This window comes from Camelina sativa, chromosome 4, assembly GCF_000633955.1.
Source record: "Camelina sativa cultivar DH55 chromosome 4, Cs, whole genome shotgun sequence".
Classification (NCBI taxonomy): domain Eukaryota; kingdom Viridiplantae; phylum Streptophyta; class Magnoliopsida; order Brassicales; family Brassicaceae; genus Camelina; species Camelina sativa.
In genome coordinates, this window is record NC_025688.1 from 23,442,157 (window position 1) to 23,461,524 (window position 19,368).

General features: G+C 36.6%; 7 protein-coding genes across 11 annotated transcripts in view; 6 read left to right on the forward strand and 1 right to left on the reverse strand.

Annotated features, from left to right (window-relative positions):
* The window catches only part of LOC104782052 (zinc finger A20 and AN1 domain-containing stress-associated protein 4-like), a 5,950-nt gene extending 5,344 nt beyond the window's left edge, over positions 1–606 (forward strand). For both annotated transcript variants that reach the window (XM_019244916.1, XM_010506867.2), the window contains one exon: positions 1–606. This exon ends at the window's left edge or, in 1 of these variants, runs on beyond it. In XM_019244916.1, coding sequence (XP_019100461.1) covers positions 1–384 — 384 coding nt within the window. In that variant the 3' untranslated portion in view covers positions 385–606.
* Positions 2,085–4,355, forward strand: LOC104782051 (GDSL esterase/lipase At2g36325-like). Its single transcript, XM_010506866.2, has 5 exons — positions 2,085–2,268; positions 2,373–2,597; positions 3,064–3,344; positions 3,608–3,911; positions 4,031–4,355. The coding sequence occupies exons 1-5, from the start codon at positions 2,208–2,210 to the stop codon at positions 4,231–4,233; spliced, it is 1,074 nt and encodes a 357-aa protein (XP_010505168.1). The 5' UTR covers positions 2,085–2,207; the 3' UTR covers positions 4,234–4,355.
* LOC104782050 (CASP-like protein 4A3) lies at positions 8,308–10,160 on the forward strand. Its single transcript, XM_010506865.2, has 3 exons — positions 8,308–8,943; positions 9,184–9,319; positions 9,781–10,160. The coding sequence occupies exons 1-3, from the start codon at positions 8,423–8,425 to the stop codon at positions 9,973–9,975; spliced, it is 852 nt and encodes a 283-aa protein (XP_010505167.1). The 5' UTR covers positions 8,308–8,422; the 3' UTR covers positions 9,976–10,160.
* LOC104782049 (GLABROUS1 enhancer-binding protein-like 3) lies at positions 10,334–12,122 on the forward strand. Its single transcript, XM_010506864.2, has 4 exons — positions 10,334–10,737; positions 10,826–11,113; positions 11,225–11,326; positions 11,423–12,122. The coding sequence occupies exons 1-4, from the start codon at positions 10,549–10,551 to the stop codon at positions 11,924–11,926; spliced, it is 1,083 nt and encodes a 360-aa protein (XP_010505166.1). The 5' UTR covers positions 10,334–10,548; the 3' UTR covers positions 11,927–12,122.
* LOC104782048 (serine/threonine-protein kinase KIPK1-like) lies at positions 12,552–16,936 on the forward strand. The gene is made up of 3 exons (XM_010506862.2): positions 12,552–12,808; positions 13,551–15,743; positions 15,842–16,936. The coding sequence occupies exons 2-3, from the start codon at positions 13,705–13,707 to the stop codon at positions 16,704–16,706; spliced, it is 2,904 nt and encodes a 967-aa protein (XP_010505164.1). The 5' UTR covers positions 12,552–12,808; positions 13,551–13,704; the 3' UTR covers positions 16,707–16,936.
* Positions 17,181–18,239, forward strand: LOC104782054. The gene is made up of 4 exons (XM_010506870.2): positions 17,181–17,470; positions 17,629–17,739; positions 17,837–17,917; positions 18,020–18,239. The coding sequence occupies exons 1-4, from the start codon at positions 17,270–17,272 to the stop codon at positions 18,092–18,094; spliced, it is 468 nt and encodes a 155-aa protein (XP_010505172.1). The 5' UTR covers positions 17,181–17,269; the 3' UTR covers positions 18,095–18,239.
* LOC104782053 (acyl-CoA-binding domain-containing protein 5-like) overlaps positions 17,736–19,368 on the reverse strand; it is a 5,697-nt gene continuing 4,064 nt past the window's right edge. The window contains exons 15-18 of one of the 4 annotated variants that reach the window (XR_766971.2): positions 18,704–18,788; positions 18,247–18,348; positions 18,105–18,127; positions 17,736–18,026 (exon numbers count right to left, since the gene is read on the reverse strand). Coding sequence is in view for 2 of the 4 variants with exons in the window: in XM_010506869.2 (XP_010505171.1) it covers positions 18,292–18,348; positions 18,704–18,788 (142 nt within the window). In the remaining 2 variants the exon portion in view is untranslated. Of the gene's footprint in view, positions 18,168–18,246; positions 18,349–18,703; positions 18,789–19,368 lie in introns of all 4 variants that reach the window. The other 3 variants (XR_766972.2, XM_010506869.2, XM_010506868.2) reach the window with 3 other exon arrangements.

Below are 19,368 nucleotides of genomic sequence, written 5' to 3' on the forward strand. Positions count from 1 at the left end.
CTCAAACAACAACAACAAGCTTCCATGATATCAACCGTCGAGTCATCTCTCTCCCCTCCTCCTTTGGTGATCGCACCTGTCCTTCACGATAACTACGCGGCGGAACTAGATATCACGATCCCGAAGAAGACCGAGGAGAAGAAGACGATTGAAACGTCGACGGAGAGTCACCAGAACCAGCAGCAGCAACGGCCGAACCGATGCACCGTGTGTAGGAAACGTGTCGGGTTAACCGGGTTTATGTGCCGGTGTGGTACGACTTTTTGTGGGAGTCATAGGTACCCTGAGGTTCACGGTTGTACGTTCGATTTCAAATCTGCGGGACGTGAGGAGATCAAGAAAGCTAATCCGTTGGTCGTTGCGGCGAAGCTTCAGAAGATATGAATCGGAGGAGGCAGCGGAGGAGGAGGAGCCGTTGACCGCGATTTCGTTATTTACCATGAGAATGTTCTCGGTGCATCTCAGCCGTTCATTTATGTTTAAAAATACATTTTGTATTATGGACGCACACGTGTCACGCGATTAAGGCTGAGATGGTTTCGTCATGAACTTTCAATTATTTTTCCTTCCGAAAGAAATTAAAGTGTTTTTTTTTTTAATTATAAATTGTGTGGCTTTTGCTTGTGTAAAAAGGAAAAAAAAAAGAAAGAAAATATATAAAATTGTGTCTCGCTCTTTTTGAGAAATTGTTTTATACCGAATTACCGACAATTTAAAGGCGGTTTAAATTCTAATAACCTTTTAACCGGTTTAGTCGAGCCGTTCAGAGTTGGATATTTTGATATGGACATTATTAAGCTCACAATGTTTGTGACCTTTTTTAGTCATTACATAAGGTCGGATCCATATTTGTGGGACGAAGATGCATGCACTAGTTTCGAATGTGTGGGCTTATTTTTATCTAAACGGTCAGCCACTCGTTCTGCCTTTTCGGAGGGTGAAAGAAAGAGAGATTCCATTCAACTTCTCTAGAATTACTCGAGGTTCATGCGCCTAAAGAAAGCCTTAAAGGGCCAACTAGTCTCCCCCAATTACGCCTGCTATCAAATATGCACAATCAGTGATCAAGGTTGCTTGGAAAAAAGCAACCCAAATTGCCTTAAACATATGTGCCATATTTTGAAAATACAATCGAGGTAGACAAGAACATGACCTAGGATTTTGGAACATTAAGATTCAATTTTTTATGTACCCAACTATTGGCTGTTTTCTAGATGATTATTTATGAAAGTGTTTTCGGGAAGATACCATGTGGTCGGTGATTTACAAAGCTTTCGATAATTCGTTTTATGCATGTTCTTTCCTTCTCAGTATTTTGGATCAGTCCAAAATATGTTGTTCAACTAGGAATTCTATGCTAATATATTTATTTTCAAATATTTTGAGCTGTATAACAAAAAGGTCAAGTTATAATTAATTAAAAAGAAATCAAAACGCACTTCGAAAGTTTTAGTAGATGGATAGTTAGAGTTGTCAACTAGTTGAATAATTATACTCTGCAATCAAACATTTCATATTTTGTGATCATTTTTATCAAATAAAGACGACTAATACAAATTAACTACTTCTCGTCAAACAATTATATTCCCTTTCTGTTTACATTGGGTCCAAATAACATGAAATGTCTAAAAGCATTTTTATCTTTAAATCACCACTTGATGAGGAAGACTCACACAAACAAAAAACTAGATACAAAATACTTCCAAATATATTTCATATTAATCTTATCAAAACATATTTATAATTTAAGAGTTTTAATTGGATGAAGAAAAGTCATACAAATGAACAAAAAAGTTTATGTTTTTTTTTGTCAAATAATATTACTTTTTTTTGGTTTGTTCATATTAGGTGATAGTCAGAAATGTTTGAACACAATCTTCAGAACAATAAAAATATCTAGTACAATATATTGCATATTTCATAAACCAAACTTAAAACTTGTGCTAAGAAACAAAAAAAAAATCTTCAATAAAACTGGGAAGAAATAAGGAAAAATATCTACAACATGAAACTGGTGACACACAATATGTTTCTTTAAGAAACACAATTTATTCAATGCATGGAAACGGCTGAAATTGTTTAACCGTAAGCCAAAATAAAAATCTAATAAGACTCACACGCAAACTGGCTATCTCCTCGATTACCTATATATACGTTCAAGCAGTTTCATACCTATTCCATGCATAAACAAAACAATTTTGACAATCATGATGAACATATCTAAACTCACTCCTTGGTTTCTTTTCTTGTGTCTGATTCTTCTATCAGGTACATATATATATATATAGCTTTTACTTTCTTCTTCTTGATCTGCTTAATTAATCTGTATATTAGTTTAATTCATATTTGTTGTTGTTTCTTAATCGTTCTAGATTACAAGGTGAGAGGTTCAATTTCTCCATCTAGCCAGAAGCCACGAGAAGGTGGCATTTTTGGTTTCAAACCTAAAACGTTGTTTGTGTTCGGAGACTCGTTCGCTGACACCGGAAACACACCTGCTATGATCGCTGCCTCGTGGAAGTTTCCCAACGGAATCACTTTCCCGGGAAGGCCTACTGGTCGGTTCACCGATGGTCGTGTCTCCACTGATTATCTCGGTATGAAGTTCTTTTTTGCCAATAAAAATCACATACCAAACTACACCTGTGATTGTGGTTGCGTGTTTGATTATAGTTTGAACTGACTATAATGTGCGTAATTAAGTCCTACAGTTTTTTTAATAGATATATTAGTTAGTCCGAAAAATCAATCTGGAACAGACGAAATGTAGTGATTTATTGAAATATTAATTTATAGCGGTTAAATTGTATTCGTAATCAAGTTCATTATACTTTGTTTCTAAATATTTACTACATGAAGCATAATTTTTACTTTAACGTTTTTACTCGCACAAAATGCAAAATCATTAGCTATTTGCAAAAAATATTACATATGTGTTTTTAATCTACATTTTTGAATTCGTAGACATGAACACAGAAATAAAACCGCGTTATTATTTATTTGCGTAGAAAAGCATATATTATCAGTAATTATTTACTTTGGACTCATATTATATACATGTAGCCAAGTATATTGGACTTAGAACGCCGTGTGCATACAAATGGGGCAGATTCGGACGACCGAGACATGCAGTCAAAAGAGGAATGAATTTCGCATTCGGTGGAGCCGGCGTCTTTGACACAATTTTCAAAATAGTTCCTAACGCTAGTGTGCAGATCGATTCGTTAGAACAACTCATCCGGAGAAAAGTTTATTCATCGGCCGATCTCAACTCCTCCGTCGCTTTTTTCAGCATCGTCGGCAATGACTACCTTACTTACAACAGACGCAACGGTTCCGAACAGGTATAAATCGTCTCTTTTTTCGATTAGGGTTATCAAAACTAATATAAATTGATTGGTGGTCAAATCAGACAATGTTATGATTTAGGATTTTTTTTACATTCAAAGTTGAGCTTTTCAAAGTATAGTTAGGAATTTAAACTATTTTGTTGACTATTTTTTTCCAAGAGTTATCTACAAAATATTTAAAAATTGAAACTATTTTGTTCACTATTTTTTCTAAGAGTCTATCTACAAAATATAAAATGTGCAATTGTGCATGGCAGGGTCGTCGAGCACTCATAAGGAGAGCTGTGAAACAGATTTTGTTGGATGTGAAGAGAATTAAGGATTTAGGAGTAAGAAAGGTTTTGGTGGCTTTATCCCCACCGCAGAAATGTTTGCCAAAGCTTGCCACTCCTAAAGGCGGCTGTGACACCAATGACACCTCGACGTACCTTCACAACAGTCTTCTCCGTGAAGGACTGATCAAACTAAACGATAAGAAGATTAACAGTAATGATAACAGTTTCCTCGTGTTTGATCTCTACAATGCTTTTGTGACCATATTCAAGAACAAAGGAGTTCCAGGTACGTCATTTTTTTCTTATAAAAACATACGAGTTATTTATGGATGATAGAGTAGCATTGTTTAGATCTCTACCCAAAGTCCAAAAAAGAGGTGTATACGAATGTTTTAATTTGTACAGGAGTTTCAACATTTCCGGAACCATTGAAGGCATGTTGTCCAACAGAACGAGGCAAATCTTGTGGCGATGTAGGCATACATGGTGAAAAGTTGTTCACTCTTTGCAAAGATCCAAAATCATTCTTCTTTTGGGACAATGTTCATATCACTGACCAAGCATGGCGTTCTGTATTTTTTCTTCTTCTACCTGGCTCACAGTTTTGAAGTAAACTAGATACGGACGCACACGTATGTGCCGTGTTGTTTTCATAAGTAATATTTGATTTTTTGTAATATATACAGAGTTGTGCCAAGACGAAAATATATCCGAAGCGACTTAAAAAGATACCCCAATTCAATAAAAAAAATTGTCTTGAAAAACAAAAACCATTGTCGCTGAACAAAAACAAAAACAATATAACTAAACAAACCAACAAAAGATTAGTTCTAAAACATTTTTCTTTCTGTTTTCCACTAATTCGTTAACTAAACTTTCAAAATCAACTTTCTAACCAATTTTCTCCAAACAACAACAATCACTTACAATCACGTCGAAGGAAAACTTTGTTTACTGAGTTCTGTTCAGAAAAGAGGAGAAAGCGATATATATTTCTTTGCTTACCCTAAATATTTATTAACTTTTTAAAAACCCTTAATTGTTGAAGTAATTGTTTTCTAATTACTTAATTAAACCCATATCAAAGCTCAATATTTGTTTCGTATTTATCAATACTGTTAACACATTATTTTAGCATAACCATTAAGTCTCATATAGACATAACTCTATTAGGACTAAAGTCCAAATAATATATGCTCCTAATTTTTTTCCCAAAATTTGATGCCCTAAGCAAATGTTTCTGTTTTCCTAACTATGGTACGGCTCTGAACATATAGTTATGTTGTTGTTAATAGAAATGGTTATGGAAACTTCTTAAATATAATTTTCATAAATATTGGGTATGAAGTTGATATACCATAAGTCTAATTCAAATAGTTTAATATGTGTGGATGGATGCACTTGCTCCTTAATACGATTACATGTTTTCCCATTTAAAAGTCTAAACACAATAAAATCAATCACAAGTAGTATAGTCTTCACGTCACAATTAAAGTCTATTAATTGTACTATACTCCCTGGTAAAATGGTTTTGTACTTGTTTCTTGTTTGATCCAACATTTTCCATGGCTAAAACCCTGCATAAACACACCCTAATTATTAGCTAATTTAAATACCAAAGAATAAAATTCTTAATGTGTTTGATTCCCGAGTCCAAAATATCAAACCAAATTTGCCATCTTCAAAAACAAAACACACAAATTAATAATACATAAAAAGTAACCTTTAGTACAATTAATTCAAACCATAATTGATGAAATTATATTATAGATTTTAAATTATACTATTTTAATCGTTATTTATTTTAATTAAATATAATCTTTTTATGTGGCAAGTGTTGACGGGTTGTATTTCGGTATCGGCTAATTTGAAAAGACGAGGGATAGATTGTGATGCCGACTGTGCACGTTGTGGGACAGATGTGGAAAATATAAATCATGCCATTTTCTTGTGTCCACCGGCTTGCCAGGTTTGGGCTTTAGCGAATGTTCCGGTGGGGCCGCAACTCTTCCGTACGGAGTCGGTTTATGCTAATGTGCATCATTTTTTGGGTTCCAGTAATCCGGGATCACAGGTTTCAGCTTTTCCTTCGATAATGTGGTATATTTGAAAAGCATGGAATTCTCGAGTTTTTGAGAACCAGATTGAACGACCTGATGACGTTGTCCGGGTGGCGATAGGTGAAGCGGAGACTTGGCAGCAGGCACAGGTGGAGGTAGATCTGGACGAGCTTCAGTCCTCCCCTAGTGCTCTGTCTTCTGGGCCTCCGGGCTATAATGCTCTCCTTCTGCCGTTTGTTTCCGGCCACCGGTGTTTTGTGGATGGTTCTTGGAAAGCAACTGATGTTTTTGCAGGTGCAGGATGGGTGTGTACTTCTTAACAAGGATCACCCCCGATTCTCGGCGCCACCAATTTCCGACGTAGTTTGTCCCCGTTACATGCAGAAATAGAAACTTTCATATGGGCGATGCGGTGCATGATTGGACACGATTTCCGGGAGGTAGTGTTTTACACGGACTGCTCCGATTTGGTGAAGATGGTGTCTTCACCTCAGGATTGGCCCGCCTTCGCAACGTACATAGACGACATCAAGACTGATAGGGAGGAGTTCTCTTCTTTTTCTTTGGTTCAGGTATCTAGAAATGCTAATGTTCGTGCAGATTCGCTGGCTCGTCGAGCGCATTCCGTTACACAGCGTATTTTGTTTGTAAACAATGTTCCCACAAATTGGCTCATTTGATGATTTCTTTCTGTTGACAAAAAAAAAAATAAATAAATATAATATTTTTTATAAAAATAGATTTTAGACAAAATTAGAATTTAGTAGCTCTGTTATTTAAGAACATTAAAATATTTTCATAAGTTTTAAAATAATAATTTTCGGATATATATATATTACTTATAATTTAAATATATTCTTATTAATCAGTTCGAAATCAATATAAAAGAGCATATTCCTTTTATAGTTGTGTCATTAGTTATTTTCTTATTATTAATTATTGTTTCATTTTCAGAAAAAAATATGATTAAATTTTTAAACAAATTTGAAAATCTAACCTTTAAACAAAATGAAAAAGCCAGAATGACGTAGTAATGCTTCGTACCATCTAGCTCGATTACTCGATTTGAGGATCCATGTTCAATCAACTGCTCTTCCTTCTCTTATGCATATCCTGATTAGTATTTAATAAGAACTTGATTTTTAAAATAAAGATCAAAACTTTAACATAATATAAAATCCACAAAGTCAATAAACTAAGTAAACTTAAAGAATAAATAGATCAAAGTACCATTGGTTTGAAGAAACAGTGACACACAAGGTGGAGAAACAACCATTTCCATTATATTTGAACGCTGAAATCAAGAATATAAAACTCAAATTAGATCTTCAATTAGCAAAAAGAACAAAAAAATTATGTGCTAATAAAATTGAAAAACGAAAAAGATATTCTAGGGTTAAACAAAAATATTTCGTTATATATAGTAAAATGGTATAGAAAAAGTTCAATATCTGTTTAAGATTTTTCATTTATTATTAAGATATTGTTTACCAAATATATTGTTTGACAAAATTTAAATTTAGTAGCTCTGTTATTTAAGAACATTAAAATACTTTCATAAGTTTAAAATAATAATTTCGGATATATATATATATATATTACCTATAATTTAAATATTTTCTTCTTATTAATCAGTTTGAAATCAATATAAAAGTGCATACTCTTTTTTTAGTTGTTTCATTATTTATTTTCTTATTATTAATTATTGTTTTATTTTCATAAAAAATATTGTAAAGTTTTAAAAGAAATTTGAAAATCTAATGTTATCTATTTCCATTTTTGATGATCCTATATTTACTTTCTTTAATTAACCACGTCATTTATACTATCAAATTAGGTGTTTGACCAATTCAATTCCTTATATAATAAATTGTTGTTTCCAGAAATATATCTAAATATATTACCAAGTTAAATATGTAAATATATATATATAATTCCGAATTGAAGTGTCCGATTTGTATGGTAATAAATTTAATTTTCATAAATATTAGGTAATTGTTATTATTGGACTGTGATCTGTTTGGAAACTAATTTAGAACCCATCTTAATTGCACCCGATTTGGTATGATTTTTTTTTTGGTTCGGCTAATACCACTTATATCAATCTGTTTGGCTCCTATTAATATCAATTTGTTTGGATACATGATATACATATCTTTGTTCTGTTTTAAGTGGCATTTCATTGTAATAATGTCTAACTTTAAGTCTTTTTATTAAAAATGTTTCCCTTTTTTAATAGTATAGATAGATCAAAATATATTCAACACAATTATCATTTTAATGATGTATGAGATTAATGAAATGTCTTTATAATGTATTTTATAACGACTGCGAATGCATCAACGAAGCTAACATTAAATCAAATTCCGACCAAGCCATTTATTAGCTAGAGTCAAAATCAAGGGGGCACAAATAGAAAAATCAAAACTTTAGGGGCAGAATATTAAAAAACAAGACTACAAAAGCAGCATACATCCAAAAACTATAGGTATTAATTGTCAAAATTAAAAAGTAATGGGGCAGTATACTAAAAAGACACAAACCATAGGGGGGCAAGTAGACAAAAGAATCTTGCAAAGTCTTCTCTAGCTTTGTTTGATTCTCATAATGACTTTTCCACTTTTGTTTTGTTCCTTTTTCGCTTCAATTTCACGCTTTTTATTTTTTCCTAAATTCGATTTTTTTTGCTTTGTTAAAATCCTCAAACTCGTTTTTCAAAAAGGTTTGATTTTTTCCGATGAGATCTCCGACTAAGACGACACCGTCGATGTCTCCGTCTTCAATTTCGACGGTGAAATCTCCACCTCCGTCTGATACTTCAATGGCTATAGTAGCTTTCGATAACTCCACTGGTCACTTCTCTTCGTCTCCATCGCCGCCACATTCTCTTGATCATTCCAGTGAATCGGAGAAGGAAGATGAGAAACGTAAACCCGAGAGTAGGAGAGACCAGAATCATTTGAAGATTGAGGAGACCCCATCTCCGATTGTGGTGGTTCACAATCACAATCGCTCTGTTAAAGAAGTGGTGACGACGAGGAAGAGTGCGAGAGTTGGTTCTGGGAGAAGTAGTGGGCAACGATCTGGAGCTGTTTCGGCTATCTTGAGAAGGTCTAGGAGGGAAGAGGTTGTAAAGTATTCAGCTTTAGGGTTTCGGTTAAGTGAGGTTGTGTTGGCTTTGATCTCGTTCTCAATCATGGCTGCTGATAGAACTCAAGGTTGGAGTGGTGATTCTTTCGATCGTTACAAGGAGTACAGGTATGATGACTCTGTTGTGTTTGTGCTTCTTCTCTTGTTTAGATGGTGATGTTTCTTGAATCTAGGTTCAGGGTTTAGTTTTAGGGTTTAGGGGTTCAAAATGTTCAAGCTGAATCACTAGTGTTTGGTATTTTATAAGCAGTTTGTGTGATCCAAGTCTTATGTTTTGGTTGAACTATTATGATTTGATTTTGAGACTATACTGATATCTATGTGTTACCTTCTGGTATCTGGTGGCAGGTTTTGTCTATCTGTGAACGTGGTTGCTTTTATTTATGCTAGTTTCCAAGCATGTGACTTAGCGTACCATCTTGTCAAAGAGAAGCACTTGATCAGCCACCACCTTCGACCTCTGTTTGAGTTCATCATAGATCAGGCAAGTCATTAGCTTACTATCACTCACCATTCTAAAGAGCCTTATCTTGTACTCTCTCTATGGTATTCCTTTGTTACTTTCCTTCTTGTATAATCAACTTGGTTGCATTTCGGTGATGAGAAGACTTGGTTATAGATAAGTCCTGATACTTTGACTAGCACTTTCAGCTGGTATGACCTTGTCTCCTGTGAGTCAAAGAAAAACACTTTTTGGTTAAAGTCCAATACTGTTACACTCATACAACTTAGAGTTGAGAAAAACATGAGTGAAAGTGTCTGCCATATTTGTTTGACCAGACTACTCTCTTCATTACATAATTGAAATCTCTAAAGGTTATTTTTGAATAATCGCAAGCTCTCTTAAGTCTACTGCAAAACATTTCAAAACCTTACATAAACGCAGATCGAATTATGAATATGAAAGGTTTGTTCTGAAGAGCTTTTTTTGTGTTGTGCTATTAGGTACTTGCATATCTGCTTATGTCTGCATCAACAGCAGCAGTGACTCGCGTAGATGATTGGGTTTCAAACTGGGGAAAAGACCAATTCACTGAGATGGCGAGTGCCTCGATTGCTATGTCCTTCTTAGCCTTCCTTGCCTTTGCTTTCAGTTCCCTCATTTCAGGTTATAACCTCTTTAACCAAGACCCTCTCTGATCCTCCAACTTCTTTTTGTATAGCTGTCCACACTCCCTTGTGTGAATGTATAATAATAATAAAAAGATCAATATATATCTTAGCATTGTAATTATTGTTATAATATTATTGAATTTTTGTAGACTAAACGTTTCCAAAAACTTTGTAATCTTTGAGGTTAGGCATAAAACCTTTTTGTTGTTGTTGTTGTTGTCAAAGGTTACTAAAACCTGAACATATCTTAGCCAACTAATCAAAGACCAGAGCACAATGTTCTCGATTGTATATGTCATGAGACCTCAAGAAGGGCACAATGTCGAATAAAATAAAATGTAATTTTCAAGGGTTTGGTTGTGATTTGTGAACGGGTAAAGGGTTGTTTAGTCATTTTCTGTTTTGGACTCTCCGACTTCTCCTCGCCTGGAAAACATCAATCGTCGCCGAACAATAAAGAAAAAGTTTTGTGCTTTGCTTCGTTTCTGATGAGGGGTTTTTAAATAGAGAGATAGAGAGACTCAATTCTCAGTTTGAGACAAAGCTAGGGTTTTTAGTTTTCTCACACCAAAGTTTCGATCTTTTGTTCACCGATCAAGAATGGTTGCTACGAAGAGATTTGGTGATCATAGCAACTCAAGCTCGGATGACTCGAAACGTGCCGATGACGTCGAGGCGACGCACAGGACGAGAAAGCAACTGAAGACGACGACGACAACAACTACATTGAAACCTTCCTCTGCTTCAAAGATGAATTGGTCTAAAAACGATGAGCTTGTCATTCTCGGGGTTAGTAAACTCTCCTCTGTTGGCTCAGGTTGTGTCTACTACTTTATATTCTTCTTTTATTTTACTGTTGTGTGTGTGTGTGAAATAGGGTATAGTGGACTATGAAATGGAAACGAAATCGAGCTACATATCCGACTGGGCTGCCTTGTACCGTTATATAAAAGATAATGTAGAAGCGAAGTTTTCGAAGCAGTTCATTGATAAGGTCAAGAGGTTGAAGAGAAAGTTTATATATAATCAGGGGAGATCTAACGATGGGAAAGATGTTTCTTTTACTGATACTGATGATGATGAAATCTTCAAATTGTCAATGATGATTTGGGCCAAAAGTGAAACAGAACATGTTGTTTCTAATGAGGATATGGACCAAGCTAAGGTGAGTATGTGTTCGTTCTGTTTCTACCACCAATCTCCTTTGCTACTATCTCAGAAAATAAAGTTGTGTTACTAATGTGTAATGACTTTTAATGATCTTGTTCTGAATAAGGATGTTCCTTCTGGGGAGCAAGAGAATGTGCCTTGTGCGGAGCAAGAGCGGGTGAGTGTAGAAATTGATAATGGTGAGAAAGAGAAATTGGACCAAGCCAAGGTGAGTGTGTTTGTTCTGTTTCTACCAACAACCTCAAAACTTGTATTTTACTAATGCTTAATGAATTATTGATCTTGGTTTCTTGTTTTGAGTAAGGACGTGCCTTGTGCGGAGCAAGAGGATAAGGATGTGCCTTGTGCGGAGCAAGAGGATAAGGATGTGCCTTGTGCTGAGCAAGAGGATAAGGATGTGCCTTGTGCTGAGCAAGAGCAGGTGAGTAACGAGATTGATGATAATGGTGAGCAAGAGATGATTGAAGAAGATGGTGTGGATGAGTTAGGTGTTATGGAGGATACACTTGAGTCTGTGATATCGTTTCAAAGTTTAGCTAAAAATGGTGAGAAAGATAAGAGTGAAGAAGATGGTGTGGGTGAGTTGGGTGTTCTGCTGGAGATACTTGAGGCGGATACATTCTATCAAAACTGTAGTAAGTATCAACAAAAATTGCTGCGTCAGAATTTGGAAAACGTTGGAGCTGAAAGAAGAAAAGAGCTAATCGACGAGTGGAAAGCATTGCTTGTTCAGGAGATGAAATTGAGTATCAAGAAATTTAATTTCATGGCAAAGTTTGCAAACGCAGGAGTAGGAGTTTCTCCTTAATCTGAAAGGAAGAAAAATTTCCGCTTTTAGAATGATTTCGATGTTTTGAGGGTTCCTTGTACTCTTGCTTTGGTTTGTGTTTAAGCCATCATTTGAACGGTTATTTTAGCTTATGTTAAAAGGGTTGTGGCTCCTTTTGTCTTATGGTGTGTGTGTTTGTGTAACTTGTTATATCGAGTATCCTTTTTGTTTCTTTTTTGGAATGACTCAACAACCCTGAACACTTGCGATTCTCACTGTTATCTCTTCATTCAGCTCATCATAGTAACATTTAGAACTTTACTATATCATATTCGTTTTGGGCTATAGGCTTAAATAACGATCCTTTAGGCCTACTAAATATATATATATATATATTTTTTTTTGGTGTCACATTCGAGAAAGAAGAAGAAGAAGACACAAACACTTAAATCCAAGATTCGCATTTTGCCACATGCCATTACTTCTCTTACCTTATCATAGATATTTTTTTAGTACTATACTCTCAACGAAGACCATAGGATCTAAAGAAACAAATTTATTTGGTTATACGGTTAAAATAAAAGAGATTGATGTGAAATGTAATGAAGACGAAAAGAAAAAAGAGAGAAAGAATTTATTTAGACGTAAAATTTTGACAAAGAGACCCGCAAATATATGCTTTTAGGAGAGGGCCTACACCTTCACATTTCAACTTTATCATTACACTAAACACCAAAATCCCCGACAAATTTAAAGAATTTTTTTTTTCTTCTCACTCTCTCTCTCTCTTTCTATCTCTAGCTCTACCTCTGTGGATTCTCTTCAAAGCTCTGACCTTTAGGCTCTTTAGGGTTCTTTTGGGGATTCTCTATGAGCACTGGAACTCTAGAACCTGTTTTTGCCTCCTAATGTTGTTATTTGGTACGCCTCTGTTCTCTTGCTTCTGCATTTTTCGATCTTTGTTTGTTGCTTTTGATGAGATTTGGGGACCCTCAGGGTGATTTCAAGTTTCCTTTTTTTTTTTTTTTCTTTTTTTTTTCTGCATCTATTGTTTCTGGACACTGAGCTTGTGTATTGTCCTGTGGGATTTGAGCTTTCAATCTTTTTGGATTTGATGTGATTCCCTTATAAATCTCTTGATGATTTGACAGCTTTGATGTGAATCACTTATCATTTTCGTTTATGTTAGCTTCATGAGATCTGGGATCGAAAGTGCTAGAACTTCTTGCTTTGATTTCACATATAATGGGGTTTGAATTTGCTAATCTCTTGTTGGGTTTGGTTAGTGTTTTGCTTATTTTGTTCATTAGAAGTGACTTGAACCTGTCTTGTGGTTTTGATGAGTTTCTTTCTATTAAAAGTTTGGGGTTCCCTACAAAAATGTGATCTTTTTGTTAATTAAAAGTCTAAAGTGTCTATCTGTACTTGTGTAGGGTTCATCATTTGAGTCTATAAGACTTAACTATAATGACCTTTCACTGTTCATATCCTTTTTAAAATCTGTTGTTTCCCTTTAAAGCTCCTTACTTTGTTGTGTTTGTTCATCATTTCATGTCTCTGTTACATCTTCTTTTCTACTTTCCTTTATTCAATAGACATATTGCTCTTTGATAGTCCAGAAGGCCTGTTTCTCATTAGATACAGGGGATTGTGATTGTTGCAGGTTGTTGTACTCGGATCTTTAAGATGAATCAAGGAAGATGAGTCTCTCACGGTCTTTCCAAAACAAGCTCGTGATTTAAGTAGCAACGGTTTCTGAAGTCTTGGAATGATATCGGAATGAGGAGCTGTCCACTGTTGTAAAGTAAGTTATTGCCATGGGATCATTCGTGGGTGCTTGTGAAATTGTTGAGGAGAAGGATGTGGTCAGGTTGGCCAAACATTCTAGCAGATATTGTATGCCACCTTTGGGATCAAGTAACGATATAGAGCAGCGTCCTGCACTGAAGTCAGGGTACCAAGGTTCTATGGAGTATGACATTGATCAGCTTTTCCAGTCTATAACTATAAAACCATCACCTAGAAGAATGATGGGCTCTTCTTTCCATCATCTTGAGACGAGCGCAAGTGCTGGTACAAGCAGGTGCACAAGTGCTGGTACGAGCAGGAGCACAAGCCCTTCGAAAAAAGGCGCTACGAAAAAGCCCTTTCCCATGGGAACGCCTCGATCACCAAGAGTTGGCCCCTCTGATTCAATATCACTGAAGCAGGCTCTGAGAGATCTTTGCATCTCCAAGGCATCAGAAATGGCTGCCCAAAAACGGTTATCAAAATCTGCAGCTGCATCACCGAGGGTTTCTGAAGCAGACAGGATAAAGAGTCTTTATAGACAAGTTTTGAATGAATCTGCTGGCAGGTCTGGGCTTCCTGTGGACAAGGGTAAAAGCTTGGTTGAAATATCTTTGACGCCGGTAGACGATATACCCAGCTCCTCCCAGAGTGTACCTCAGCGGTTTGATGCCCTTGAGACGGAGCCTTCTGACTCCATATCTGAACCATCTCAGGCTGAAATAATTCTCCCTGTAAGTGGAAACAGATCAGGATTAAAGACAGTGGGATGTCAAGTGTCGGAAACTTCGTTATTGCTGAAATCACACAAATCTGGATCTTCTCTTAGTTCTGGTAGTGGAGATTATGAGTTACAGATAGAAGAAAATGCTTCATATCCTCCTCATGTTGTTATTGAAGATAGTTTGGTAGAAATAGACAAACATGTTACCTCGCTACCGTCGTGTTCTGGCAGCAAAGTTTATGCTGAAGAGCTAGACAAGAGCATCGTCTCATCAGCTAGACTGAAAAGTGAGCCAACAGTTCTGATCTCAGAGCTAAATGGAAATTTTGGTAATGCACCTAGTTCAGGAACTGAGGACAGAAAATTGGTAAGCAAGGTAACAAACAATATCCCTCGTCCCAAATCGCGGCCGAAAAGGAGGATTTTGCTTAAAAGGAAGTTAAGAATCGCTGTAGCTTCTGCTACGAAAATGGTCGAGAAAGTTGATACTTCCTTAGTAGAGCCTAATGGAAGTCAAGTTTTGTGCCAGAAATGCCACTGTGCGGTAAAGAGCACCAGCTCTGAAAACCACCTGCTTACAGATACTGACAGCACTGAGAAATGCTCAAACGATTTGAGATCTTTCTCAAAAGATGTCAGTATAGAAGCAGATCAAGAATCACTCGCAAGCACGCGTCTCATTCGCATTGTGAAGTGTAATAAGGATCCCAACAAGGATTCCTCTGATTCTTGTGAGGTTTGTGATAGTGGTGAAGCTGTCATTGTCATGAAACAAGAAGTCTCTCCAAGCAATTACAGTGGAAAAGGTGATGCAGATGAACAGATAAGAGAGAATCCAACTTCCAGCGAAAAGTTTGAATTCTCGTTGAGCTCAAAGAATAGCCTAGGGGATTATAGCAGCAGCACAAGCATGAGTGAGGAGAGCAATCTGAGCAGGTTTAGCTGTGGGAATAAACCTCACATGTCTATGGATGTGAGATGGGAAGCAATTAAGCATGTTAAGTTGCAATACGGCTCTTTAGGACTCAGACATTTCAACCTTTTGAAAAAGCTAGGTTGTGGAGATATCGGAACAGTCTATCTTGCCGAGCTGGTTGGTACAAACTGCCTGTTTGCCATAAAGGTCATGGACAACGAATTCTTGGCCCGAAGGAAAAAGACACCAAGGGCACAAGCAGAACGGGCAATCCTTAAAATGTTGGACCATCCTTTTCTGCCTACCTTGTATGCGCAATTTACTTCAGATAATTTATCATGTCTGGTGATGGAGTATTGTCCTGGTGGTGATCTTCATGTCCTGAGGCAGAAACAGCTCAGCAGGTGTTTCTCCGAACCCGCAGCTAGGTAAGTTTACATTTCAGTCACATTGTTGTTATGAATTTGTACTTCTTGTTAGCAAATTCAGTGGTAATATACAGTGAAACTGATGATATTGTTCACAGGTTCTATGTAGCAGAAATCCTCCTTGCGCTGGAGTACTTACACATGCTTGGTGTTATATACCGAGATTTGAAACCAGAGAACATTCTCGTCCGAGAAGATGGTCACATCATGCTTACAGATTTTGACCTCTCACTCAGATGTGCAGTGAACCCGACTCTTCTCAGATCAACTTCTCCACCTGAGAAAGATCTCGCAAGGATGTCGGGTCCATACAACACTTCTAATTGCATACAACCTCTATGTATTGAGCCATCGTGTCGGGTCCCATGTTTCAGTCCTAGGCTCTTATCAACCCAAGCTAGAAACCCAAAACAAAGAAAAACGAAAAGACCTGATCTTTTGACCCAGCAGTTCAGGTCATTGCCTCAGCTTGTGGCTGAACCAACCGAAGCAAGATCAAATTCGTTTGTTGGAACGCACGAGTACTTGGCCCCAGAGATCATCAAAGGAGAAGGACATGGTGCTGCAGTAGACTGGTGGACATTCGGGGTCCTTCTCTATGAGCTTTTATATGGGAAGACGCCTTTCAAAGGTTACGACAATGAGGAGACACTGTCTAATGTTGTATACCAGAGCCTTAAGTTTCCTGACAGCCCTCTCGTGAGCTTCCAGGCAAAGGAGTTGATCAGAAAGCTGCTGGTGAAAGATCCAGAGAGTCGTCTCGGGTCAGTGAAAGGAGCTGCAGAGATCAAAAGACATCCCTTCTTTGAAGGATTGAATTGGGCTCTCATTCGATGTGCCATACCGCCTGAGCTGCCAGATATCTATGATAATGGTGCAACAGAAGTGACTTTTCCTGAAGGAAATAATAGGTATCTTGAATGTAAAGCCATCGGAGACCATCTCGAGTTCCAGTTGTTTTAGAATATAGGAAAGACATTAAGGTCTAAGCAGACAGGAAACTTTTCTGGTTAAGCTATTATCTATTCTAAGTCTCATAGGTAAAGTTTTACCATATTGATTAAGAATCTGAACTGGAATCGTAAACAGTAGTAAGAGATGATTTGGAAACAGTGTTTTCCTTCATTTCATTCAAGTTTCTAGTATGAAACAGACAAATTCGAACCAATAATAGCATCATTAATTCATTGACATAGCTCAGGAATAAAGTTTGTTCGTGCAATTGGTTAAGAGTTATAAAATCCCACCCAAGTTGGTGAATACAGCCCAGTCCCATCCTTTAATGTCCTCAACCGAGTGCCTACTATTCTTTAAGGAATTTAAAGAATAACCTTTTTCTTTACTTTTCATTTGGCGGGATTTGCTTTGGTTTGGAATGGTGTCACGGCAAAGCAATCTCCTTTAAGAAGGTTGAAGCAAAAGCAAAAGCCCATAAAAAGAAAGAAAACAAAAACACTGCAAGTAGATAAATAGGGTTGAAGTGTTTGGAGAAGACAAGATAAACCGACCAAAGGAACAACAAGAACATGAATACGAACAACTCAGTAGCTACAACTTCGACCAAAAGTAAGCTACCAATGGACGAGCACCAAGAAGAAGAGATATGGCGAAAGTTTCAAGCCCGAGAAGAAGAGATTGAGAGGAAGAAGATGGCGGTTAAGGACAAGATTCAACAGCGACTTGGGTTTGCAGAGGAAGCCACAAGAAGCTTGACCCAGACATTAGAAGTAAGTCCAACAAGCTATTAACATCAATAGAAACAATACTCTTCAACATGAGCTATTAACACTAATCGAAAACATACTCTTCAAAAATGCATATGAACGCTACTCACTTTCTATGTAATCATATATCCATATTTAACAACACCAACATTGTCTCAAAGGGGCTAGAAATCATGGGAGATCCAATGAGGAAGGAAGTGGGGATGGTAAGAAAGAAAATTGAAATGGCAAATCGGGATATCAAATCTTTGTCTCAGAGCTGCCAGAAGAAGGTTTTATATAAGTCTTTATTAACAATCCTGCTTCTTTTTACCTCTACAACTCTTTTATGTTCATCAATAGTCACACCAGATGATAAATATATGATAGGAGAAGGAATACAAAGAGGTACTGGAGGCTTTTGACGAAAAGAACAAAGAGAAAGCTCACCTTGTTTCAATCTTAATGGAGGTAAATCAATCGTACCCTATCACAGATCTGATTCTCTAAGACTTTTAGCTATAAGGATTGCACTTGAAATACTGATCGTAATCTCGGTGATCTTCTTGGCAGCTACTGGCTGAAAGTGAAAGAGTAAGGGTGAAGAAGCTGGATGAGATCAACCAGACTGTTGGGTCCTTGCGATAATGGATTTTACCTTTTACATGGAAACCTGTTTGCCTGTTTGAGGTTTTGGCATCATGTATGTATTTAAATTCCTCTATAAAAGTGAGAAAACATGTAAAAGAATGTAATGGAAAAGAAAAAAGGTTTGCCTCAGGGCTTTAAGAAATTCATACCTAAAGATGATTTTGCTCCTAGTGAGTTTTGTTGCGGCTCCTCAATCAGATTAGAAGGGTTTTGTATTCTTCCAGCAATTTCGGGATATCGTTAATCCGCAACTGAGAGTAGCAATCGAATTAAACGTGTCAGAACGCATGTGAAAATAATGAACCTGACGTGTTTGTTAAGATGCATAAAAGTTGTAGACGAAACTAAGGAAGAGATAAGAGTAATGCATATAGTTCAATGCTGATATGCATCACAGTGGTAACATGACAGTGAAAACTAAGAAAAGTAGAGATAAAGAGTACATATGCGAAAATCAACTTAAAAATAGACAATTAAGGCTCAGAGCACGATGTGATGTAAGGTTAGATTCGTATATAAGGGTCACTATGATGATGCAACACATTGATTGATTGGTTTAAAACGTTCATTAGAGCTAACAACAGGAGAAAATCACACGGTATTTACCTCGGACGAACTTTTGATATGATAAAACGTAAAGGTCTTCGTTCCGGGGAGGCCAAAGTCAGTAGATGTTAAGCTGTTCTGTGCTCTGAGACACACCCGCGATGAGAAACAAATATGTGTGAAGGAAAGGAAGAAGAAAAAACAAAATTTCATAGCATGTAATAGTTTTCAGAAGGGGTACAAAACAATACTTTCTAGTTATCGCGAGAATTTCACAAGCTTAAAAAATGAATCAGCATCAATAATTTCACTGGATTAATAAGTCTCAAGGGCATATTCAAGAAACAAAGATGATATGTCACTCCTAAACTCTCATAGGACTTATCTAAATCATTTTACTGTCATGTGGTGATTCCAGGGGAACAACCATCTGAATCGACATACAAAGATAATCCAAGTAAACAAGAACCAAAATCCAAAATAATTGGCAAGGATAAGAAAGAACTCACATGTGTTTTCGCGTAACCAGTCGCTGATAATCTCGAAGTAAGGAACCAAGCTCTTTTAGTTGTAAAGTTATTGGAGTGGACTCTTTCCAATGCTGCCGAAGTGCTTGAGCTGCCATCTTTTCATTGAGAAGCATTTTAGTACAGGATAAGACAATCATACATCCGTCATCCTGAAAATGAGAAAGGAAAGATCACCTCAACCATGAAGACCCGATC